Source organism: Podarcis tiliguerta (assembly GCF_965153285.1).
Source record: "Podarcis tiliguerta genome assembly, chromosome: 8".
Lineage (NCBI taxonomy): Eukaryota > Metazoa > Chordata > Lepidosauria > Squamata > Lacertidae > Podarcis > Podarcis tiliguerta.
The window spans coordinates 7800992-7826284 of NC_139541.1; the positions used below are offsets into that span (position 1 = coordinate 7800992).

Consider the following 25293-nt stretch of genomic DNA (forward strand, 5'->3'; position numbering starts at 1 on the left):
CGCAAGACAAAAAAAAACCGCAAGACGAAGAGACTCGCGGAACGGATTATTTTCATCTTGCGAGACACCACTGTATTTTACACAAATCAATGGAGAGGTTTGCAAATCCCAGAAGCAGGCTGGCCAAATGGTGGTTAGCTTGTTTAGTAGTAAGAAGGTGGGACACAGGCCTCTTCCCCACCCCCCCACCCCTAAGTGGGCTGTTTGCAGGGGGTGGTCATGTCCAGCCTAGGGTGCCGAGAGAATGGATGCAGGGGTGAACTTGGCTTGGCCCTTCCGTACCTCCTGGTGTAGCTGCTCCTTCAAGGCGGAGATCTGTGGGAGAGGCAGGGATCAGGGGTCATTTGGGTCCTCCTGTGGTCATAGCACCCCCACCACCCCCCGGACTGCCATGGAGGTGGGGGAAGAAGCGCACCTGCTCCTCAAGGCCCTTGACCCGCTGCCGGTGGGCCCTCTCCCGGGCATCCAAGGTGTGTTCTGCCTGGAGCTGAGAGCTGCGTAGCCGTTCGGCCTCCAATTGCAGGTCCTGCCGGTGTCGGGTTGAGGAGTCCACCCTGGTCTGGGCCTGCTCCAACTCTGCCACCTGTGCCTGGGCAAGGAGAGGGTGGAGGAAAACCTCGCCAGGGGGGCCAGCGCCTTCTCGAGCCTCATGGTTGCTGCGACACCCAGCCGCCTCCCCAGCCAATCTCCCAGAATTCAATAGTTGCAACCACCTCTGCTTTCAACTGACAGCCAAGTTCCTAGTCCTTAAGACTGGAGATAAGCCTCGGAAGCATGTGCAGTGCCTACTGATCTCCTGCCAGCCTAGGCAAAGGCCCACTGGGGGCGGATGGTCAGTGTTCTGCAGAGCTCCTTTGGCCCCTCCGTCGTTGAACCAGAGAAATGAGGCAAAATTGGGCTATGCTGAATCCTTTAGCTCCTTGTGGGGTTGGCAACGCTTGCATTTCCTTAACAGGGCCAAAGGCAGAACCAGCAGGCTGTTCTCTCTTCCCCCTCCAAACTCCTTGTGGAGAGAGACAGGGCTCCTTGTCTCCTCCTAGCCAAGGCAGCTGGATAGCTCAGCTGGTTAGAGCGTGGTGCTGACAACACCAAGGTTGCAGGTTCGATCCCTGCAAGGGGCAGCTGTGTATTCTTGCATTGCAGGGGGTTGCACTAGATCATGGGTAAGGCAAACTAAGGGCTGGATCCAGCCCAATCGCCTTCTAAATCCGGCCTGCGGACTGTCCGGGAATCAGCGTGTTTTTGCATGAGTAGAATGTGTCCTTTTATTTAAAATGCATCTCTGGGTTATTTGTGGGGCATAGGAATTCATTCTCCTCCCCCCCCCTAAAAAAAATATAGTCCAGCCCCCCACAAGGTCTGAGGGACAGTAGACCGGCCCCCTGCTAAAGGGCACCAGGACTCCACGCTAGGGTCCTCTGGATGATGCCAAGCTTCTTCTCCAGGGTGAAGGCAGCCCAATCAAAGGAGAGAAAGCAGTTGAGCACACCAATCGGAATGGAGGAAATTTGAGTTGGGAAATTCGAGCGTTCCACCTAAACATTAGGAAGAACTTCCTGACAGTAAGAGCTGTTGGACAGTGGAATTTGCTGCCAAGGAGTGTGGTGGAGTCTCCTTCTTTGGAGGTCTTTGAGCAGAGGCTTGACAACCATATGTCAGGAGTGCTCTGATGGTGTTTCCTGCTTGGCAGGGGGTTGGACTCGATGGCCCTTGTGGTCTCTTCCAACTCTATGATTCTATGATTCTATAAAAGCGGGGCGCAGAGCCTGGCCAGGTATCCAAGTCAGATTTCCCAAGGAGGAAACCCCACAGAGACCACTTGGGAAGGGGCCTACTCCTGAGTAGGTGTGCCTGGGACCTCTGCAGCAGAGGGAGAAAGGAGATGTGACCAAGCTCCTACAAGGCAACCACAGACAGAGGGACTGGGTACAAAATTTACCATCTTATATAATAATAATAATAATAATTTATTATTTGTACCCCACCCATCTGGCTGGGTTTCCCCAGCCACTCTGGGCGGCTTCCAACAAAGATGAAAAATACACTAAAATGTCACATATTAAAAACTTCCCTGAACACGGCTGCCTTCAGATGTCTTCTGAATGTCAGGTAGTTGTTTATCGCTTTGACATCTGATGGGAGGGCGTTCCACAGGGCGGGCGCCACTACCGAGAAGGCCCTCTGCCTGGTTCCCTGTAACTTGGCCTCTCGCAGTGAGGGAACCGCCAGAAGGCCCTCAGAGCTGGACCTCAGTGTCCGGGCAGAACGATGGGGGTGGAGACACTCCTTCAGATATACTGGACCGAGGCCGTTTAGGGCTTTAAAGGTCAGCACCAACACTGGTCATCTTGAGAATGACTTCTTTTAAACGGAGTTGCCAATGAAGTGTCTTAGTTCTTGGTATGGTGGTCGCTTCTGCACATTCCCCCAGACAGACTGCAACATTTGAGTCAGCTGCGGGAGGGAGGAAAACCTTCATTGGGGGGCAGGGAGAGTCGTTACCTCAAGGAGCCGGATCTGTTGCTGAGCCTCTGTCAGCTCCTGCTCCAAACTGGCGAGGGATCGGTCCAGGCGGCCCTTTTCAGCAGAGAGGCGCACAGAGTCCTCATGGGTCTTCAGCTTCTCCCGCTCCACCTGGGGGGGGGGTGTCAGAGCAGAGGTGTCAGGAAGCCGAGCGCCCGCCCCCTACCCCCTGCTGCCTCTTGTGGATGTGTTTCTTCACAGAAAGGCCCTCTGCGCATGCTCAAGCTGTTCTTTCAGAAGGAAGGCAAGCTCCGAGAGACCACTTGCCCATCGCGCTGGCCCCTGCCCTCCCTTCTGCTCGGACCCCGAGGGGCTTGCCTTGTCGAGGGTCTTCCTGAGGGCGTTCCTGTCCTTCTCCAGGCGCAGGGACGAGCGCTCTGCCTCCCGCTTCTCGTTCTCCAGCTGCGCCAAGGCACGCTGCAGACTGCTGACACGCTCCTGGAAGAGGCGCCGGTCGCCCTGCACCTTCTGCAGGCTCCGCAGGCCAATGGCCTCGCTTTCCTGGCTCTGGCGCAGCAGCTGCAACGGAAGGGAGGAGAGAAAGGCAATGCGGAGCTCTGCAGGTCGCCCGGACGGGACCATTCAGCTCCCTCCGCCCCTGCCCACCTGACTGGTTCAAACCACACGGTGCCTCTGGGGCAACGGGTGGGAGGCTCAGGGGTGGGGAGGCCGGGCTCTGGGCACAGGTTCCCACCCACCAAACTTCCATGAAAAAAACTCCCGACGAAAACATCTCAGGCTCGAGTCTGCCAGACCCTGCTGGGACCTCAGGAGGAGGTTCTACAGCCACTGTATTTTTCGCTCCATAAGACGCACCAGACCATAAGACGCACCTAGTTTTTAGAGAAGGAAAGGGGGAAAGCCCCATTTTTTAAGGATCAGCTCAAAGTTGTGTGGCTTCTTTTTCAAAGAGGGAAAGCCCCTTCTTTTGAGAATCAGCTCAAAGTTCTTGAGCTTACCGTATAGGACGCACAGGACAATAGGAAGCACCTTGTTTTAGAGGGGGGAGAACAAGAAAAAAAATTCTCCCCCTCTCTGCCCAGTGCCCCTTCAGCGAAGCAGCAGGAGGCGCTGCGCAGAGAGGGGGAGAATTTCCCCCCTCTTGTTTTCCCGCTCTAAAACAAGGCGCCGTTTAAGGTGCGTTCAGGCGGCTACCTTGGAAGCCTGGAGAGCGAGAGGGGTCGGTGTGCACTGACCCCTCTTGCTCTCCAGGCTTCAGGTTCCTTTCGACCTGCTCTTTGGGGCTGGCGGGGGGAAGCCCACCACCAGCCCCAAAGAGCAGGTCTAGGAGCAGCAGAAAGGCGCAGCGGAGAGGCTCCTGCCATAGCCGTGCGTCACCTCTCCAGCCGGGAGAGGGTCGCGGGGCTATGGCGTCTTCACTCCATAGGACGCACACACATTTCCCCTTCATTTTTGAAGGGGGAAAAGTGCGTCCTATAGAGCGAAAAATACGGTACTTTGCAAAGGGAAAAAATCCTGTTTTTATGGGGTTCAACGCACAGTTCTGCAACTTCTTTAGGAAAGGAGAGGGAGCCGTTTCTACAGTTTCCAGACAGATAATCTAATCAGCCACTCACATGTCGCCGGGGAAACAAACAGCCTCCATCTGCAGAACATTCAGCAATGGAGGCCTGGGCAAGGGACCGGAAAGGGAGCCAGTGATCGACCACACATTCGCTCCATAAGACGCACAGACATTTCCCCTTACTTTTTAGGAGGAAAAACGTGCATCTTATGGAGCGAAAAATACGGTACTTCCCAAGCAATAAAACCGTTCTGTGTTGCATTATGCACGCCTGGTGAAATTTGCGCAGCAGGTCGAAGAATTCCATTTTCCCTGGAGTATTTTTGCTGGGGGAACCTTCTGCCGCTGCCCCCTAAGTGTTCAGCTGGGGTTCTCTCCTCCAACCCCCCCCCAACCCCATGCTCTGCCCATGGACTCACTTCTTCCTGCTGCTTGACCAGCCCCTCCAGCTCTTCCTTCTGCAGCTCCAACTCCCCCTGCTGCCCCTTCATCGCCTGGAGCTGCTCGGAGAGGATCCCGTTCTGCTTCTTGGCTTCCGAGACGGCCTGGCGGGCCGCATCCAGCCGCTCCTGAAACATGCAACAACGTGGACATGGGTTCTTGTTGTGAAGCCATCCCCCTTCCCCCATTCTGCTGCCTCGCCTGCCCTTCTTGCCCTTCTTACCAGTGGAGCCAACCCAGGGCGAGGAGGCAGTGAACTGCAGCCCAAGGGCCTGCCTGGCACTCTGCTGATCAGCCCCCTTACCTGCAAGACCCTCCGGTCGTGCTCACTGGCCGCCAGGGCCTTCTGCAGCTGCAGCACTTTCTCCTGGGCTGAGCTGGCACTGTTTTGGCTCTCGGAGAGGGAGGCGCTGAGCCCCTGCAGCTTCTCCTTCAGGGAGGTCTCAGCCTCCGTAGCCTTCGCCAGAGAGAGACTCAGGCGGTCTAAGGACAGCTGCAGTGCACTGGCCTTCTGCTCTGCCTCAGACACCTGGGGGGTGGGAGAGGACACAGATTAGGCTGCCCGGTTCATTTTATTTATATATATATATATATATATATATATATATATATATATATATATATATATAATTTTTTATTGGGTTTTTACACAAAAAACAGAACAGAACTAAAAAAGAGAAAGAACAAAAAGATACACATTACAAAAACACAATAACAACAACATAGTACAAAACATATCAAAAAGAAAAAACATTAATAAAAACAGTTTCATCTTTATGGTATTTCTTTCATTTACTTATTTCCCGACTTCCCCAAACCTCCCTCACTGTATTCCAAAACACCTATTTGATCAGCAAATCCCAAGGATTAATTAATCCTTATCTTAATTTTAACATCTTAATATAATTTAATTTCCTTGGGATCTTAAATCATTAAATCTTTAAATTTAATGCCCGGTTCAGACCCACCAAGTGTCCCTATTTTCCAGGGACAGCCCCAGATTTACAGAAGCTGTCCTGGTTTCCGATTTGATCCCAGAATGTCCCGCTTTCCCTTAGGACGTCCCTATTTTCATCGGAGAAATGTAGGAGGAAAAGGAGTTATACCACACACACAGACACCCAAGACAAGGAGAGAATTAACTATACAACCTTTAGAAGACACCTGAAGGCAGCCCTGTATAGGGAAGTGTGTTTTTTTTTTAAGTTTAATGTTTTATTATGTTTTTATATACAGTGGTACCTCGGGTTAAGAACTTAATTCGTTCTTGAGGTCTGTTCTTAACCTGAAACTGTTCTTAACCTGAGGTACCACTTTAGCTATTGGGGCCTCCCGCCGCCGCCATACCATTTCTGTTCTCCTCCTGAAGCAAAGTTCTTAACCCAAGGTACTATTTCTGGGTTAGCAGAGTCTGTAACCTGAAGCGTCTGTAACCTGAAGCGTCTGTAACCTGAGGTACTACTGTATATTGGAAGCCGCCCAGAGAGGCTGGGACAACCTAGTCAGATAGGTGGGCTAGGAGGAGGAGGAGGAGGAAGAGGAGGTATTTATACCCTGCCCATCTCGCTGGGCTTCCCAAGCAACTCTGGGCAGCTCCCAACAGAATATTAAAAACATGATAAAACATCAAACATTATGAACTTCCCTAAACAGGGCTGCCTTCAGGTGTCTCCTAAAAGTCAGATAGTTGTTTATTTCTTTGACATCTAGTGGGAGGGTGTTCCACAGGGCGGGCACCACTACTGAGAAGGCCCTCTGCCTGGTTCCCTGCAACTTCGCTTCTCATAGGGAGGGAACCACCAGAAGGCCCTCAGAGCTGGACCTCAGTGTCTGGGCTGGATGATGGAGATGCTCCTTCAGGTATACTGGGCTGAGGCTGTTTAGGGCTTTATTGAATAGGACGTTCTTTGGAGAAACGTTGGAGGGTATAGAAGCAGTGTCCCAATGGCTCTTGAGAGGTGGCAGCCAAAGAAATCCTCTTCCCCACTTGCCGGTTGCATGCCCTGTCCACAAACTGCGGCCAAGCAGAGCCGGCTGCCAACTCCTGTGATCTCAAGAAGCCTTCCAGGCTCTGAGCATGTAGCTCCTGGGTTCATCCCCAGAAGCACCTGCAAGAGGGAGCCTGCCCACCCAGCCACCCTCCTCTCAGAGGCCCCGGAGAGCAGCTGCTGCCAGTCAGTGCAGGCAAGGCTGATCAGGATGGCTTGAGGGGAGTCACCTGTCTCTGTAGGATGTCGATTCTGTCATGTAGCCCCTGGATCTCCGCCTCGCGGTCGCTCAGCACCAGCTTGGACCTCTGCAGCTCGCCCTCCAGCGACCGCCTCAGGAGCTCCAACTTGGTGCTACGGCTCTCGGAGGCATCCAGGATGTCTTTGAGGCGACGTTTCTCCAGCTCCAGCTTGGCCTCGCTGGCCTTCATCTTGCCGATCTTCTCCTGAGGGAAGAAGAGAGGAGGGAGAGGGCGGCCATTGCCAGTTGCCTCAGGCCTTCTCTGAGGAAACTGGCCAGGTTGAAGAAGCCCCGGCAGAGGGAACAGAGAGCTTAGAGCAGGAGTAGGCAACCGAAGGCCCATGGGCCGGATGCGACCCAATCACCTTCTCAATCTGGCCCGCGGGCGGTCCTATTCATGTTTTTACATGAATAGAATGTGTCCCTTTATTTATAATGCATCTCTGGGTTATTTGTGGGGCATAGGAATTTGTTCTTCTTTCCCCCTTCAAAATATAGTCCAGCCCACCACATGGTCTGAGGGACAGTGGACTGGCCCCCTGCTGAAAAAGGTTGCTGAACGCCTGGCTTAAAGGGAATGAAAACCTGCTGAAAGGCAGAACTGGACAGTGGGCCAAACAGCGTTTTGGGGGGCACAGAGGGGTCCAAGAGCTGCACTTTGCCAAGGTCTTCTTGCTCCTCTCAGCCAATGGCTTCTGGGGGTCTCTCTGGCAATTCTGAAGGACTGATAATTTGGGGCTCTGGGCTTCATCAGCATTAATTGCCTTAGAATTTGCCTCCTTTTCCCCATTGGGAACGATACGCTTCCTTTAACTTTTCCTCTGCATAAATTATTGCTCTTTTTATGGCGGAGTGGGGGTGGGTGGGTCAGGGGTTTCAAGGAGGTGCCTGAGACACAAAAACTTCTGGCAATTCCCTCAGTCCTGGGGGAAAACTCTTTCCCCCTAAATTTGCCTCCTTTCCTCCAAGAATTTGGTCACCTCACATTTGTCTGGGGAGGAAATGACCTGGAATAGGACTCCCTCCCTTTCACACACACAAAAAGGTAAAGGTAAAGGACCCCTGACAGTTAAGTCCAGTCGCAAACAACTCTGGGGTTGCAGCGCTCATCTCGCTTTACTGGCCGAGGGAGCATTTGTCCGCAGACAGTTTTTCCAGGTCATGTGGCCAGCATGAATAAGCCGCTTCTGGCGAAACCAGAGCAGTGGACGGAAACACCGTTTACCTTCCCGCCAGAGTGGTACCTATTTATCTATTTGCACTTTGACGTGTTTTCGAATTGCTAGGTTGGCAGGAGCAATGGGAGCTCACCCCATCGCAGGGATTCAAACCGCTGACCTTCTCATCGGCAAGCCCTCGGCTCAGTGATTTAGACCACAGCACCACCTGTGTCCCTTGTTTCACACACACAACTACATGGTTAAAAATCTCCAGTGTTAACCATGCCAAGCAGGGGGGGAAGGCAGCCTTGAAAACTACCATTTTCTTCTCATCTGGCCATATTGGCGATTAATTCTCCCCACTAGTACTCAAGAGATCTCACTACCCCTCTCCAGCCAAGTTACCTCACCCACACAAGTGCTACCCTTTCCATAGAAAACCAGCACCAGCCCCAGGCACGGAAAGGCACTCTGCACACGCTCAGTGGCACTTTAAAAACAAAGCAAAACCCAAAACCTTCTTGTTTTATCAACACTTTTCAGAGCAGTTTCAAGTATCACGAGGGAACATTTCACAAGAATTTGACCAGCTCAGCAACATTCGCCAAGGAAGAATGTCTCTTCTGAGCCAACATTTAAGCAAACGTTTTCTAGCATTTTATTAGGCATTGGTCACACACTTTAGTGCCCCCCCCAATGCCTCCTGCTCCTCTCTCTCTCTCTCTCTCTCTCTCTCTCTCCCCACCCTCTCGTGGACCCCCATCGCATGGGGGCCCCCTTCTTTCAACTCTTAACCCAAGAAAAGGGAACAGCAGCCTCTTTCTCTACGAGAAACGGAGAGCACGACTGGTGGCCCAGACCTGAGCTGGACCTGCTGCTTGCCCCCCTCTCCCTCATCAGCTCAGCATATTCCTTGGCCTCTGCCAGGCCCCTTGGCAGCCACCCAACTTTGTTCCTTGATCGGAGCAAAATATACACCAGGAGGCTTAGTTTGGTCAGAACTGAGCATACACTTTCAGAGTTAATGCTAAATACATTACTTCTGGTCAATGAACCACCATAGCTGCTAGACGGCCGTGAAAATTTGCGTCCCGGGCTTTTTAGACTCCTCTACTCAGATATTAGGGGACGCGGGTGACGCTGTGGGTTAAACCACAGAGCCTAGGACTTGCCGATCAGAAGGTCGGCGGTTCGAATCCCCGCGACAGGGTGAGCTCCCGTTGCTCGGTCCCTGCTCCTGCCAACCTAGTAGTTCAAAAGCACGTCAAAGTGCAAGTAGATAAATAGGTACTGCTCCAGCGGGAAGGTAAACGACGTTTCTGTGCGCTGCTCTGGTTCACCAGAAGCGGCTTAGTCATGCTGGCCACATGACTTGGAAGCTGTACGCCGGCTCCCTCGGCCAATAAAGCGAGATGAGCGCCGCAACCCCAGAGTCGGCCACGACTGGACCTAATGGTCAGGGGTCCCTTTACCTTTACCCAGATATTATCTGAAACCAAAGCAGCATGTTGGTTGTCAGATGTGGATTTCTCCTACCCCACCAGAGGAGTAACCCACACAGATCAGCTGACAGCTAGGCCTTGTGTGTGATGGACCCGGTGACTGGGGAGGGAGCTTCAAGTCCACTGTCCGTCCGTCTCCAAGTTTTGCTGCCAGGGCCTGGAAGGAGCGAGGGGGGCAGGGAGCAGAGGTGGAGCTCCTTCCTCACAGACTGATCTCCTGCTGGGCACCTTCCTCGCCCAGGTGGTCCTGCTTCCCTGCCTAGCGTAGCCTCACCTGGGTGGCTCTGCGCTCGCTGTCAGCAGCCTGCAGGCTCCGCTCCAATGCAGCCAGCCTGTCCGCCAGGGCCTTGCGCTCCCTCTCGTTCCGGCGCAGGGTCTCCTCCTGCTGCATCAGGGCTGTCTGGGCACCGCTCAGCTTCCCGTCTGCACTGCGCCTCCCTGCAGAGGAGGAAAGAGGGCAGAGCGCTCAGTGGGCAGAGGCAGGGCTTGTGGCCCTTGGAATCTCCCCTAGAAACCTCCAGCTCCTCATTGATAGAAACTGTCATTTCTTTTAGTGCATCCCGCACTTCACTTCCCTGGTGGGAAATGCAGTTTAATGACTTAGCTGATGTTTTTTAACCCCCCCCCCTTTCGCTCTTCATTCAAAACTTGGGGGGGGGGGTGTTATTCAAGGGAACCTTTGAAAAAACCACCACAGAAACGAGGCTGCTGGTGACTAGCGCTGGGTGATATATAAATATATCGTCCAAAAGCGATTTGAAATCCGTATTGTGATATCGGTTTCATAGCTTCTGACCTGGCACTATATCACGAATCACGGTGTTTGTGTGTCCTGTGCAAAAATCACAATGTGGGGGAAACCACGAAGCCAGCTAATTCCTCTACACAGCTCCATCCTTACTTCAGACATTGCGATATATCAGTATATTGCAATGTTTAGCTGGTGATATGAAGTCGAATACCAACTCCATTCTTATTTCAGGAATTGCGATATATCAGCATATCGCAATGTTCAGCTCGTGATCTATCGCGATGTTGGAAACCAGATATCGCCCAGCCCTTAGGGTGACACAGCAGAGTAGACAAGAGAACTCAGACCCCCCTCCGACCCACCTTCATCACATTCGGCCACCTGCTTCTGCAGCTGCTGCGCTCGAGTCACAGCGACGTCCCGCTCAGCCTCCATCTCTGCCAGCTGGCCGTTCAAGGTGCTCAGCTGGGAACGGGCTTCGTCCTGGACCCCAAGGAGGACGGACAGAAAGGGGGAGAGGAAGGGAGGAAGAACAACAAGACGACTGGCTGTCAGGATCTGAGCGTGGAGGGTGTGATAGGAATGTTGAGGTCTTAGATATATGGTAATGTTCATAAGTGTACCAACCAAGCACGTACATAGATCAGCACAAGAAGACCAACCTGAAACCATTTTGATTCCCAAACTGACCAAATGTTTTTCCTGCAAAGGGGGGGGGGTCAGGGAGCCTTCCCATTGTCTCGGGAATTGAGTAATCAGCATTTTAATAGGTGACAGACTATCAGGAAAGGCAATCAGGAAAGGAAATAACCTGGGAACAGGAAAAACAACATTCAAATTTCTATTTTAGACCGCCTTTTCTGCGATGTATGATGTTTCTGAGGGTGGTCTTGATCTACAGGGTGGCAATTTCAAAAGTCTTTATAAGGCCTTGAGCGCCATTGTTCTGGGTTCCTCCTCCTTTCCTGCGGGTGAGGGGAGCACCCTGTTGCAACAGATCAATAAAAATCAAGCTTACTAGCTACTTTGCTTCTCAATATTCTCTGGTTGGCCTCTGTTATTTTCTCCTACCAATAGGGAACCTACGTAAGGACTCTATATGGGCTCTTGAACACACCATAAGGGAAAAGGGCAATTTTTGTTTACAACCAGGGGGCCCATGAAGGCTCAGAACTTCGTGGGAAAGAAGATCCACCCACCCCTGCGCCAGCCATACCCGCTCTCGCTGCGTCTCCCTCAGTTCTTGCAGGAAGTCCCGGAGCGCGGTGCGCACCACCTCTGGGTCGATGTCGGCCACCAGCTGCTCGCTCCGGCTGGGGGAGCCAGCGAGCTCCGGGGAGAGGGGGCGGGAGGCCAAGCTGCCTGCCTGTGGTGTGGGGCTGCCTGGCCCGTCTGCGGTGACATCCCCTAGAGAGAGAAAGCGCGAAGATTGTGGAAGAAAGGGGTTAAGTTTACTGCATGTACTGTATTAAAAGAAAATATTATGAAAATGATGTATAGATGGTACTTAACCCCGGTGGAACTAGCAAAGATTTACCATACAAATGATAATCTATGTTGGAAATGCAGAGAAAAAGAAGGTACCGTATTTTTCGCCCTATAGGACGCACTTTTTCCCCTCCAAAAATGAAGGGGAAATGTGTGTACGTCCTATGGGGCGAATGCAGGCTTTCGCTGAAGCCTGGAGAGCGAGAGGGGTCGGTGCGCACCGACCCCTCTCGCTCTCCAAGCTCCAGGAAGCTATCCGCAAGCCTTGCGCACCCGGGGGACACAAGCCCCACAAGCTCGGGGGACAGCGGGGAGGCGCAGCGCTGCCATCCCACTGTTCCCCGACCTGGTTTGGGGGGATTTTTTTCCTTTATCCCCCCCCCAATTTTTTTTCCTTTATTCCCCCCCCCCCCAAAAAAAGTAGGTGCGTCCTATGGGACGGAGCGTCCTATGGGACGAAAAATACGGTACTTTTTATCATATGTGGTGGACGTGCCCTAAGGTGAAAGACTTCTGGGAAAAGATTTATAATGAGTTGAAAAAAATGTTGAAAAATACATTTATTAAGAAACCAGAAGCCTTTCTACTTGGAATAATAGGATTGGAATTGTCCAAAAAAGATGTTAGATTGTTTTTGTATGCCACTACAGCGGCAAGACTTTTATTAGCCAAAAACTGGAAATCGCAAGAGATACCAACAATAGAAGAATGGCAGATGAAGATGATGGACTTTTTGGAGCTGGCCGACCTGACTGGAAGAATCCATGACCAGAAAGAAGAGGAGACACAAGAGGATTGGAAGAAATTTAAAGAATATTTAGCTAAATATTGTAATATAAGATAAAGAGAAAATTCTTGGAAGTAATAAATAGGCTTAGGGGTAGAATAAGAATATGTGTTAGTAAATATTAAGGATGAGAATATTAATAAAGGAGATGAGGTTAGTAAAGGAAAGGAGTTGATATTATTAGAAATATGAATTTGGAGAACTGTTAAACAGGTGATATAATGAAATTCAGTTAGAGGGGATTTGAGGAAGTCGGTTATCAATGTAAGGAAATTATGGATGTGAAGTAATAATTCTCTTTTGTGTTGTTTTTTCTTTCTTTCTTTCTTTATTGTATGTTTTGTAATTTTTTCTTTCTGTGACAATTGTGAAAATCAATTTAAAAAATTGATTAAAAAAGAGAGAGAAAGCGTGAAGGAAGTGGCTGCCAGTGTCAAAAAGTCGCCAAGGTCTCAGCAAAAGGCCAGTGGACTGTGGATCTATCCTCCCTCAGAGTGTGGTACTTACCTTTCGGGGGGGAGAAGAGCCTCTTGGGGGAGCCGCCACGGGCCCTGAAAGCAGGGCTGGGGGCACGGCCCCCATGGCCGATGCCCATCGTGCGCCGGAGGGCCGAGTGGAGCCGGCCCAGCTTGAACTCCACGTCGCGCTTCAGGCCCTCCACGCGAGCGAGCTCCGCTTCCAGGCCGTGGACCCGTCCTTCGGAGGCGCTCAGCCGCAGGCTCAGCTCGGCCCCCTCGGCCTGCGCCTTCTCCAGCTTGATCTCCAGGTTGCGGCCGTTGTCCATCAGCTTCTTCTCGTTGCCGCGGGCCTCCTCCAGGCTCCCCAGAAGGCCTCTCTCCCGCAGGCGGAACTCGCCCTCCAAGTCCACGATCCTCCTCTGCAGGTTGAGGAGCTGGCGAGGAGGGAAGAAGAGGCACAGGCTGGGCAAGCATAGAAACCGCCCCAGACTCTATTTCGCCATCAGAGGCCCTTCTCTGTGTGCCTCCTCTATGTGAGGTCTGAAAGGTGGCAACGCGAGGTGGGGCCTTTTCTGCAGTGGCTCCCCATTTGTGGAGTGCTCTCCCCAGGGAGGCTCTCCCAGCGCCTTCATTGCATATATTCAGGCGGCTGGAGAAACCAGGCCTTTGGCAGATTAATATCCCACAGCCTTTTAAATATGTCTGTGGGAAGGTTGGTGCCAGGGAACTGCCATTGGAACTGGAGGCGGAGAGAAGGCTCCAGAGGGATGCCGGAGAGGGTCCCAGCAGGGAGAGAGGCAGCCCATCCGCTGGGGAAGGAAATCAGCGTAACACCAGTGGAGAAGGGGGGCAGATGGGGGAATCGGAGAGGTGGCTCCAGGACTCCTCGCCGGAGACCAGCGGAGAGAGCACGGGTACTCCGCTGCCCACACCCTCCCTGCGCAGAAGACTTCCACGCAGGGAGAGTAGGAGGAGACAGGGCGTCAAACAGCTTTTATGCTGGAAGAGGTTCAAGAAACGCCCACTGACGGATTCTGCCAGCGACTGAGGCAGCCACGAAACTTGAGGCTGTCCAGACAAAAAAGGGTTCAACCAGGTAACCTAGCCAGGAGTGGCAGCAACTTACGCATGAGCAACCCCTAGAACCATTACAGTTGGGTTATTGTTTCGTTGTCTTGGTTTAATTATTTACTGGTGTATTTTATTCCGTGAACTGCCTTGAGATCTTTGGATGAGGGGTGCGGTATATAGATTTAATAAATAAAATAAGTCTGTTGGGGGCCACATACAAGAAGTGGGCAGAGTCAGAGGCAAAGAAGTGCTGCCAGCTGAACTGCCCCAGCTTCAGCTTTCACTGGAGGAACCTCAGAGTAAACTGTCAGTCTTGTGCAGGTCTACTCAGAAGTATGCTCTGCTGGGGTTACTCCTAAATAAGCACACAAGCAACTAAGGGGGAGGGAAATAATAATAATAATAATAATAATAATAATAATAATAATAATAATAATAATAATAATAATAATAATTTATTATTTGTACCCCGCCCATCTGGCTGGGTTTCCCCAGCCACTCTGGGCGGCTTCCAACAAAGATGAAAAATACACTAAAATATCACACATTAAAAACTTCCCTGAACAGGGCTGCCTTAAGATGTCTTCTGAATGTCAGGTAGCTGTTTATCGCTTTGACATCTGATGGGAGGGCATTCCACAGGGCGGGCACCACTACCGAGAAGGCCCTCTGCCTGGTTCCCTGTAACTTGGCCTCTCGCAGTGAGGGAACCGCCAGAAGGCCCTCGGCGCTGGACCTCAGTGTCTGGGCAGAATGATGGGGGTGGAGACGCTCCTTCAGGTATACTGGGCTGAGGCCGTTTAGGGCTTTAAAGGTCAGCACCAACACTTTGAATTGTGCTCAGAAACGTACTGGGAGCCAATGTAGGTCTTTCAAGACCGGTGTTATATGGTCTCGGCGGCCGCTCCCAGTCACCAGTCTAGCTGCCGCATTTTGGATTAGTAGTAGTTTCCGGGTCACCTTCAAAGGTAGCCCCACGTAGAGTGCATTGCAGTAGTCCAAGCGGGAGATAACCAGAGCATGCACCACTCTGGCGAGACAGTCTGCAGGCAGATAGGGTCTCAGCCTACGTACCAGATGGAGCTGGTAAACAGCTGCCCTGGATACAGATTTGACCTGTGCCTCCATGGACAGCTGTGAGTCCAAAGTGACTCCCAGGCTGCGCACCTGGTCCTTCAGGGGCACAGTTACCCCATTCAGGACCAGGGAATCCTCCACAGTTCATTCCCCCTTAGTCAGTGGTAGGGCTCACAGAATGAGCCAATAATTTTATAAGTTGTGTGTCCTTGTTTCTCAATTTGATCCTTTTACATGGTTGGGTCTGTTTTGTGGTCTTTTATGTCATTATTTTTTTACCGATTATAGTTTAGTAATTCTTTACTGTAATCGTTAAGTGCAAGCTGCTTAATTATTACTTGCTGATATTTAATTTTACTGTTTACTGTTCTATTCTAAGTGATCACTGGATATTGTTTTATTTAAAAGTTTTTATTGTGACTTTTTTGGTTTGGATCAGATAGTTATTAGGGATGTGATCTGTGCGACAGTCATACCTCGGGTTACAGACGCTTCAGGTTGTGTTTTTTCCCGGCTGCAGACCGCCGAAACCCGGAAGTACCGGAACAGGTTACTTCTGGGTTTCGGCGGTCGCACATGTGCAGAAGCGCTAAATAGCGCTTTGCGCATGCACAGAAACGCTGAATCTCAACGTGCGTGTGCAGACGCGGGTTGCGAATGCTGTGGGTTGCGAATGTGCATCCTTCGCGGATCACGTTCACAAAGCAAGCATCCACTGTATTCTGTTGTTTCTTCGGCTCAAAACAGTAATACAGAAAGGCGGGATACAAATACAAATACGAAATGAAATGAAATGCACATGACAGATCAGAAACGGAGCTTTCAGCCAAGGGCACCCTGAAGGCTGGGCTCAGGTCAATCACACTCTGCCGTGGGAATTTGCCATATATTGAGGTCCCAGGAAGCAGCGCCCACCCCAGAAGAAGAAGAGTTTGGATTTGATATCCCGCTTTATCACTACCCGAAGGAGTCTCAAAGCAGCTAACATTCTCCTTTCCCTTCCTCCCCCACAACAAACACTCTGTGAGGTGAGTGGGGCTGAGAGACTTCAGAGATGTGTGACTAGCCCAAGGTCACCCAGCAGCTGCGTGTGGAGGAGCGGGGAATCGAACCCGGTTCACCAGATTAGGAGTCCACCGCTCTTAACCACTACACCACACTGGCTCAGAAGAGCTTGAGGGGATTTCCTGGCTGCCCAGGACAATGCTCAGCCATGAAAGGTTTGCAGGCCAGGCCCTCACCTCCTTCCGGGTCGACTCCCGTGTGGCTTCGCTCTCCACGATCTTCTGCTTGAGGCTGAAAGACTCCCTCCGGCTCTCCTCGTCCCGCTGCTCATCCAGGGCCACCCGGGCCTGGAGCTCAGCCACCTCTTGGCTTTTCTTGGTGTTTTCGCTGTCAAGCATCTTGACCTGTGCAAAAGGCGGCAAAGGGAGGGATCCTGGTTCTTGCAAGCTGAGAGAGAGCGAAGAGGGTCGATCCAGAGATGGATGGGCCCTTGTCTTTTCAGAGGGGCAGAAGGAGGTTCGAGAGGGAGGGAGGGAGGATTTGGCACTGCAGCAGGCTGCCACCATTCGCGGCTCATTTCAGCCTGTGGAAAACAGGTCCTGCAGGCTCCTGAACCGTTTCCAAAGCCTGCCAAACCTACTGGAGCCAAAGGTTCCGAAACATCTCCCACAGCGCTCTTGAAAGCTAGCTGTCTCCAACCAGAAGAAAAACAGAGATAAGGTGGGTGGAGGGAGGGAGAGAGATGCAGAAACAAAAACAAAAAAGGCATCGGCTAAGGCTGGGCGAAATCCGGTTTCCAACATTGTGGTCTATCACCAGCTAAACATCACGCCATACCATTATATCACGCTGCCTGAAATAAGGTTGGAGCTATGTAGAGGCATTGGCTGGCTTCACAGTTCCCCCCACATCATAATTTTCTGCTCTTGTGAGAGACCTGAGGCGGCAGAGTTAAAGGGGCTGCAGGAATTGAGAGAAGCATTGGCGGTTTTTTCACAGCACACACACACGCACCATGATTTGCAATATATTGCCAGGCCAAAAATTAGGAAACCAATACCACTATGTGGACTTCAAACCAGTTTCAGATGATATATCGCCCAGCCCTAGCAGTGGCATGAAAACGTGAGAGAGAGAACTGGGGAAGAAAAGAGAGAAAGCGTCAAGGAGGAGGGAGCAAGAAATAGGGGGGGGGGTGATGGAGCCCCACAGTGAATGACCAGGAACCCCCACATTCAGGCACTTTGAACATCTAACAAGATGGCTGTCTAATTCTTTTATTCTAACTACCCATGTACTATCAAACTTCCAATCCAACTAGAAAACCTAAAAAATTGATTCTGAGAGACATGCTCCTTATAGACTCTGCACCAGGGATCCCATTTAACAACAGAACAGAAACGAAAACCACCAGCTGAGCCCATTGATCAACTTCAAACTTCTGAGCAGCAGGAAGAAGGAGGCAGCCCTAGGATGGCAGCCAAGGCAGCAAGACTCTCTGAGAGACGAGGCGATTGCCAGTTTCCTTCTCACTGAGCTAACTGCCCAACTGGATAAGCCGAGACGAGACCTAAGGCAAGATCTAACCTTAGAGTTAAAAGCACCTTTGAGACCCCGATCGAGAAAAGACTCGACATGGCAGAAACCCAGGTCTCTGATGTCCCGAAGACTGCAAATGAAGCTCTAAACTCAGGAATCAGACAGATGGGGGAAATCAATAAACTAGAAGCCAAAACTAGAGAGAGACAGCTTTGTCTGAAGGAAGCAGGCAATAATTCTCTCCAAGGTGAGAATCTTTGGAAGACCAAGATTTACTTCCTTTTATGATTTCCTGGTTTAATCGTATGTTCCCTAATTTTAAGCTTAATGCCTCTGATCTAGGGTAAGCCGACATAGCAGGCCAGCACTTCCAAACTGTCAACAGCAGGTCCAGAGTCATTATTTTTGAACTTCCCTGCTTTTCTACTAAGGAGACCATTTAAAAAGAACTTTCTATACTTGACTGAGCCTAGGGCTTGCCGACCACTGAGCCTAGGGCTTGCTGATCGGAAGGTCGGCAATTCGAATCCCTGCAACGGGGTGAGCTCCCGTTGCTCAGTCCCTGCTCCTGCCCACCTAGCAGTTCGAAAGCATGTCAAAGTGGAAATAGATAAATAGGTACGGCTCTGGCAGGAGGGTAAACGACGTTTCCGTGCGCTGCTCTGGTTTCGCCAAAAGCGGCTTAGTCATGCTGGCCACATGACCTGGAAAAACTGTCTGCGGACAAACATCGGCTCCCTCGGCCAGTAAAGCGAGATGAGCGCCGCAACCCCAGAGTCGCTTGCAACTGGACTTAACTGTCAGGGGTCCTTTACCTTTACCTTTTTAATCTGTTGGAAGGAAGTGATAATGCTGCCTTGATGTTGGACATTGTTTGAAGAAAGTGAGGCATTTGAAGAGGTGACTAATGAATAATCTGTACTTAGCTGGTAGCACATAGGCAGTCAGGCAAACCACATCTATAAACCAGATGGTGTTGGGCCAAGTTCTGAGAAGCTCATGCACAGACTGATCAATCGCAGGGCCGTGCAAACTAAGGCTACCTGGGGGAGTCGCTTCTCCGCTTCCAAGTGGCATATTGAAGTGCTTGCTTGGTAATGTATATAATGCTTGCTGTTTAGAATAAAATCTTTAACCTTCTTGCTCACTTTTGTTTGTATTGCCTCTGAATCTCATTTTAAAAGAGCCGCTTTGCATTTGGCAAGACATAAGTTGACCAGAGCAGTAGTCCGCAGAATACCTAGTCTCGCCTTTGCTTCAACTAACTGTGCCCCTGCTGTCTTTTCCCACCTGGCGGAAAGGGAGGCTGAGTCATGGCTCCCACTTCCCTGGCAGCCCCTCCCCTCTCCCGTGCCAGGCCTTACCTGCCGCCGCAGCTCCTGTAGTTCCCGGCGGGCCTCCAGCCGCGAACGCTCCACGTCCTGGAGGCTGCTGCGGAGGTCGGCAGCCTCCTTGCCCACAGCTGCCCGGGCCTCCTCCAAGATGGCGACTTTCTGCTCCTTCTCCTCGTTGGCCCGCTTCAAACTGGAGGCAAGGAAAGAGGAGGGGTGTTTGGACCCCAGCGACGTGGTTCTTCCGGCCCTCAGGGTGAGAGGCCCAGTAACCAACCACCAAGCTGGAGCCAAGCTGTGAAGCTGTCACATGTTTCCTCCGTGGAACTGACTTTGCCATTATGCCCCTTTTACAAAGAACCGAGGCCGAGAGACACCATGTGGGGTGGAGGAAGAGATTAAATCTGTGGCAGAGGTGTGCCCCCCCCCCCCATTCTCCCCTTCCCTGGAGCAGAAGGCAGCAGGGTCCTCTCTCTCCCCACCTGACGCGCTCGCTCTCGGCCCTCTTCACAGCAACGCGCAGCTCCCCATTGGACCTCTGCAGGGCCTCCTTCTCCTTGGCCTCATCGCTCAGGCTCCTCCGCAGGTCCACGGCCTCCTTGCGCTGAGCCTCCAGGGCCTCGTGGGCCTCCCGCGACTTGCGGTGCGCCTCCAGCAGCTCCCGGCGGGTCTGGTCCCTCGCGTCCTCCAGCATCTGCACTTGCATCTTCAGCTCCTCCACCTGGCCAGGAAGAGGATGGAGCAAAGAGCCAGAGTTGGGCTCCTGCCGGGAATTCTGAGGCTACCTGAAGTGGGAGGGCAGGAGTGCAGGGAGCTGCCTGGTGCAGAGTTCGGCCCTCAGCCTGTCCACCTCTGCTGTGACGGGCAGCGGCAGGTGCTCTCCTGGGTTCAGGCAGGGGCCTTCTGTGTGCAGCGCAAAGCAGCTGCTCCACTGAAGGGGTAACAGACCTCCTGAATAAGAATGGTGGGATAACCAGCCTCACATAACCAGCATGCTTAAGTCTAATTGATGCGTGAAGGGGTTAATGCCATAGAGTAAGCTGTCCTGCCAGGCTTAGCCATGTCCGTTGCCCTTACCTTAAGAGGAAATAGGTAATTTGGTCCTCCCCAGACTACCAGAGCAGCTCAGGTGGTGGTGTTATTGTCCCTGAGTCTCAATGAAGGCCTCCCTCCCTCCCATCGCCCCCTCACCTCGCGGAGGGCCGACTCTCGCTGCTTCATCAGATCCCTGGCCTGTTCGTGGAGGACCTTCACCTCCCGTTCGTGGCCCATAATGGCTTCCTCAAACTGGGCACGCAGGCCTCGCAGCTCCGAGTTCAAGGCGTTGATGGTGCTCTGCAACAAGACGAAGAAATGGAGCTCTCTGGCCTAGAAGAAGCATCCCCCCCACCCACCCCTCAGCAGCCAGGCACCATTTTGTCTGGATAATGGAGATAGGGAAAAATTTTCCAGAGGGAGAAAATAATACAGAAAAGGCCATGGAGGAAGAGGCATGAACGAAGCCCCACAGAGCCAAGGAGTTTGGCTTCAGCTTTTGGCTTATCCTTGCATAACGCTCCATATCCTACCAGCCAGGGTGGGCTTGTATACAATGCTATTTTTCTAGAAAAGGAGGTGCCGGAACTCACCAGGAACTTGTTCTCTTATAATGGCAATGGCACCCAACTAAGTTCCGGCTTTAAAAAAGGAAAAGCCCTGCTTGTATGCAACACAGGCTGAAGCACCAGGCAAAGGGTGCGACCTCCTGAGAAACTCAGATCATGCTTAAAACAACAAAGGAAAAGATGGAGCAGGTTTCTAGCCCTCAGCGTCGAAAGCAAGTTGGAAACATCCGCTTCCACGTCTGCTGTTGAAAAGGGAGAGGCAGTTGGTGGAAGAAGACTGAAAAAAATTCAAAGTATATTTATAGAAATATTGCTAAATTAACAAATGTTAGAAGAATGCTGGAATGAAGTTATATGGTTTTGGCAGAAATGTTATAAAGATTTAAGCAAAAACTGATTGTTAATGGGCCAAAGTGGAAAATTTAAGGTTAGATTGTGTTAAGATAAATTATAGAACAAAAAACTGAGAAAGATGGAAAGGATTTGCTGAAATAACTAACTGAACTAGAATACAAAAAAGGGAGGTGTGAGGAGGTCGATGAAACAAATAAATGACAGGGAAAGATATGGAAATATTGGATGTGTTTTTAAATGTTTTTGTTTTGCTGTATTGTTTTTTTTATTTTCGATGTATTGTAAGGTATTGTTTTGTTCTGTTAAACTTTTTATTGTTTCTTTCTTCTTTTTTCTGTAACTATTAAACCTCTAATAAATATTATTTAAAAAAGAAAAAAGAAAAGGGAGGGGCTTTCAAGCGCTGGAGCTCCTCGCTCCGGAAAAAGTTGTGTATGGCGGTGGGGACGCGACGAGGGGTTCAGAAAAAACCAAAAGTACAATTCAAGCCTGCCCCATTCACCTAACCTGAGCCAGGTTGCAGGAGCTGGCCCTTCGTGGTGCGAATAATGGCCACCTGCTTCCACACACATTTGTTCTCCATCAGACAGCCCCCCCCCCCAATCCTGACCCTGCCACCGCCTACCCGCTCTTGCTCCTGCAGACTCTCAGCGTCTCGCTTGTGCCTCTCCGCCTCCAGGCTGATGCTGGCCAGGCTCTGCTGCGCCCCTGAAAGCTTCTCCAGGAGAATGGCCTTCTCCGACTCCTTGAGAGACAGCGCCTGGGGGCGAGGGGGCGAGGGAGTCAGTAGTGGCCTCTGGAGCAGCAGGGAGACACACTGGGGAGCCACATCTCCACTCTTGTAGCCCTCCTGCGCACTGAGGGAGGCTCAACGCCACAACGTCCACATTGGCGGAACAGCGAATAGTGCAAATATGCGGCGTCTGATGCCTCGGTGGTTTCTGGAGCTAAGTGGGCTGTTTCTCTTTCCCCACCCCAAATCCTTGGGCTATGGCCAGTGAGGAGAGGCACCAGGCAAGGTTCCCCTGTGGCAAGATTGGGTGTCCCGCTTTGGGGAATTTACAGTGTGTGGGGAGTCTTGTGGAGCTGGCAGTAGACTGGGGCCTTGCACCCAGTGGCATAGCATGGGTTGCCAGAGCCCGGGGCCATGCAGAGCAGGGTGGTGGGGTAAACAGATGGAGTGTGCATGCACATTCAACTACCTAAAAGAAGAATTGTTCCATTGTCTGGTGAGGTCGCTTCCTGTTCCGCATGGAGGAGCCATTTTCAACGGAGCCAGTGATGGAAGCATACAACTTCAATACAGCAGCACCGGGTGTTGAAATTTTGCACCCCTAAGAATTTTGCACCTGGGGCAGCCTCCTCCGTGGGACCCCCATGCTACACCACTGCTTGCACCTCCCTCCCTCCCTCCCTCCCTCCTTCCTTCCTTCCTTCCTTCCTTCCCCGTCTCCCAGACTTTCACCTGCTGCTTCTCATTCTCGGCCAGAAGGAGTCCCTCGTCCCGCTCCTGCTGGAGGCTGGTGATCTCCTCGCTCAGCTCCTCCTTCTCCGCCTCGTGGCGGGCCAGGATCTCCTCGCGCTCTTGGCTCAGCCGCTGCAGCATCTCCTCACGCTCTGCTTCCAGCTCCAGGCGCAGCGCCTCCTACCAGGCCGACAGGGCAAAGAAGCTCAGGAGTGCAGGTGGTACATGACACCAGTCAAGCTAGCAAAAAATTATCATTTCCCCGACAATAAATGCTGGAAATGTAAAGAAACTGAAGGCACATTCTTTCACCTTTGGTGGACGTGCCCAAGGATTAAGGCTTTCTGGGAGATGATTTACAATGAGATGAAAAAGGTATTTAAATATACCTTTGTGAAGAAACCAGAGGCATTTCTCCTGGGCATGGTTGGCCTATTGGTGTTAAAGAAGGATAGAACTTTCTTTATGTATGCCACAACGGCAGCAAGAATACTTATTGCAAAGTATTGGAAGACACAAGAATTACCCACTCTGGAAGAATGGCAGATGAAGGTGATGGACTATATGGAATTGGCGGAAATGACCGGCAGAATCCGAGACCAGGGAGAAGAGTCGGTGGAAGAAGATTGGAAGAAATTTAAAGACTATTTACAGAAACATTGCAAAATTAATGAATGTTAGAAGGATGCTGGAATGAAGCTAAGTGGGATTTTTTAGCAGCAATGTTAAGGAATATGTAAAAATGGATTGTTAACAGGTGATAATTCAAAGTTATAATATATTAAGATAAAAGATTAAGATAAAATGAAAGAGGGAAAGGATTTGCTGAATTAATCAATTGAACTGGAATACAAGAAAGGGAGGTGTAAGGAGGTCAGGGAAACAAGTAAATGAAAGATAAGATATGGAAAGACTGATTTGTTTTTAACTGTTTCTATTCTGTATTTTTTTTCCTTTTATTTCTCTTTATTCTTTCTAATTTTTGTAATATATTGAAAACTTTAATAAATATCTTTTTTTTAAAAGATATTTCTTTTTTAAAAAAGAAGAAGCTCAGGAGTGGACCCTCCCATGCCCATGTGGACAAGGAGGTGGGGGCCCCCAGCACCCATAGCAAGGCCTCCTCCACAGCCAAGTTTCAATGGCTAAACGCCTCTCCTGGTATGCCCCACGGAGGACCTTAAGGTCCATATATAGCAACACCCTAGAGGTCCCGGGCCCTCAGGAAGTTCGATTAGCCTCAACCAGAGCCAGGGCCTTTTCAACACTGGCCCCGGCCTGGTGGAACACTCTGCCTCATGAGACCAGGGCCCTGCAGGATCTGATTTCTTTCCGCAGGGCCTGTAAGACAGAGTTGTTCTGCCTGGCCTTTGGCTTAGAATCAATTTGATTCCCTCCCCCTCTTTCTTTTCTCCTTTCTCCTCCTATGAAGAGGCTGCATTTTAATGTTGTATTTTAATCTTATTTTTTAAGCTGTATTTTAATCAACTTGTTTTTATTATTGGTTGTTAGCCGCCCTGAGCCTGGTCTTGGCTGGGGAGGGGAGGGTATAAATAAAATTTATTTTTATTATCATTAAAAAGAACCACTCCTTGTCAACCGAAAGCTCTCATACCAGGTGAGTGAGTGCTTGGCCCAAGATTGATTCCAGGGCAATATCTGGGTTTTTGACATCGCAATATATTTCCAGGTTTAAAAATTTCAAAACCAGTATCACGATATGGACTTCAAACCAGTTTTGGACAATATATTGACATATCGCCCCACCTTACCCTGCAGTATTATTATTTATTATTATTATTTATAGAATTTATATACCACCCTATACCCAGAGGTCTCAGGGCGGTTCACAAAAAGAAGATCACAGTATATAAAATAAAAATAAAAACAATAACCCAATAACAAAAAGAGCCACATTTTAAAAGGGTATAGGATGTTGATTTGGTCAACCAAAGGGTTGGTTTAAAAGAAACGTTTTTGCCTGGCGCCTAAAGGTGTATAATGAAGGCACCAGGCGTACTTCCCCGGGGAGAGCATTCCACAGACAGGGAGCCACTGCAGAGAAGGCCCCGTTCTCGTGTTGCCACCCTCCGGAGACTTCTTGAGGAGGAGGCACACGAAGGAGGGACCAAAAGGTAGGAAATGAAAACCCATAAGGTTAATGAGATTTCATTTTAATAAAAAAATAAAAAAACCCTAAAAATTGAGGGAAGCAGGGAGCATGTGACAGGCAAGCATGTTAACATGCTGGGGTGAAAGTTGAGCAGGAAAAAGAGGCTTCTCCCTCATAGTTGGGGGGTCACCCAATGAGGCAGGTGGGCAGTAGATTCAGGATATTTATTTATTTATTATTTAATTTTATTTATGCCACGCCCTCCCCGGCCAAGACCAGGCTCAGGGCGGCTAACATCAGGTATGAAAACAATTGATTAAAATACAACTTAAAAACAAGATTAAAACACTACTTAAAATGCAGCCTCATTTCAGTGGAAGCCCAGATCAAAAACTGTTTGGGGGGAGAATGCCTTATGAGGAACGGCTAAGGGAGCTGGGCATGTTTAGCCTGGAGAAGAGGAGGTTAAGGGGTGATATGATAGCCATGTTCAAATATATAAAAGGATGTCACATAGAGGGAGAAAGGTTGTTTTCTGCTGCTCCAGAGAAGCGGACATGGAGCAATGGATCCAAACTACAAGAAAGAAGATTCCACCTAAACATTAGGAAGAACTTCCTGACAGTAAGAGCTGTTTGACAGTGGAATTTGCTGCCAAGGAGTGTGGTGGAGTCTCCTTCTTTGGAGGTCTTTAAGCAGAGGCTTGACAACCATATGTCAGGAGTGCTCTGATGGTGTTTCCTGCTTGGCAGGGGGTTGGACTCAATGGCCCTAGTGGTCGTTTCCAACTCTATGATTCTATGATTCTATGAGAAAAGGAAAGAACTGTTCCAGGCAAGACAGTGCCCCTGGCTTTTAAAAAGGGTCAGA

The 25293-nt window shown here is 50.6% G+C and overlaps 1 protein-coding gene across 1 annotated transcript in view; it reads right to left on the reverse strand.

Annotated features, from left to right (window-relative positions):
* Positions 1–68: 68 nt before the first annotated feature.
* The window catches only part of CROCC (ciliary rootlet coiled-coil, rootletin), a 75092-nt gene continuing 49867 nt past the window's right edge, over positions 69–25293 (reverse strand). Inside the window, exons 21-37 of the mRNA XM_083453565.1 lie at positions 22311–22490; positions 21471–21605; positions 20079–20222; positions 19370–19608; positions 18921–19080; positions 16254–16421; positions 12914–13298; positions 11348–11538; positions 10494–10614; positions 9655–9818; positions 6708–6923; positions 4794–5018; positions 4468–4617; positions 2842–3042; positions 2503–2634; positions 416–589; positions 69–315 (exon numbers count right to left, since the gene is read on the reverse strand). Of these exons, the coding sequence (XP_083309691.1) occupies positions 229–315; positions 416–589; positions 2503–2634; positions 2842–3042; positions 4468–4617; positions 4794–5018; positions 6708–6923; positions 9655–9818; positions 10494–10614; positions 11348–11538; positions 12914–13298; positions 16254–16421; positions 18921–19080; positions 19370–19608; positions 20079–20222; positions 21471–21605; positions 22311–22490 (3072 nt within the window). The 3' untranslated portion in view covers positions 69–228. The remainder of the gene's footprint in view (positions 316–415; positions 590–2502; positions 2635–2841; positions 3043–4467; positions 4618–4793; positions 5019–6707; positions 6924–9654; positions 9819–10493; positions 10615–11347; positions 11539–12913; positions 13299–16253; positions 16422–18920; positions 19081–19369; positions 19609–20078; positions 20223–21470; positions 21606–22310; positions 22491–25293) is intronic.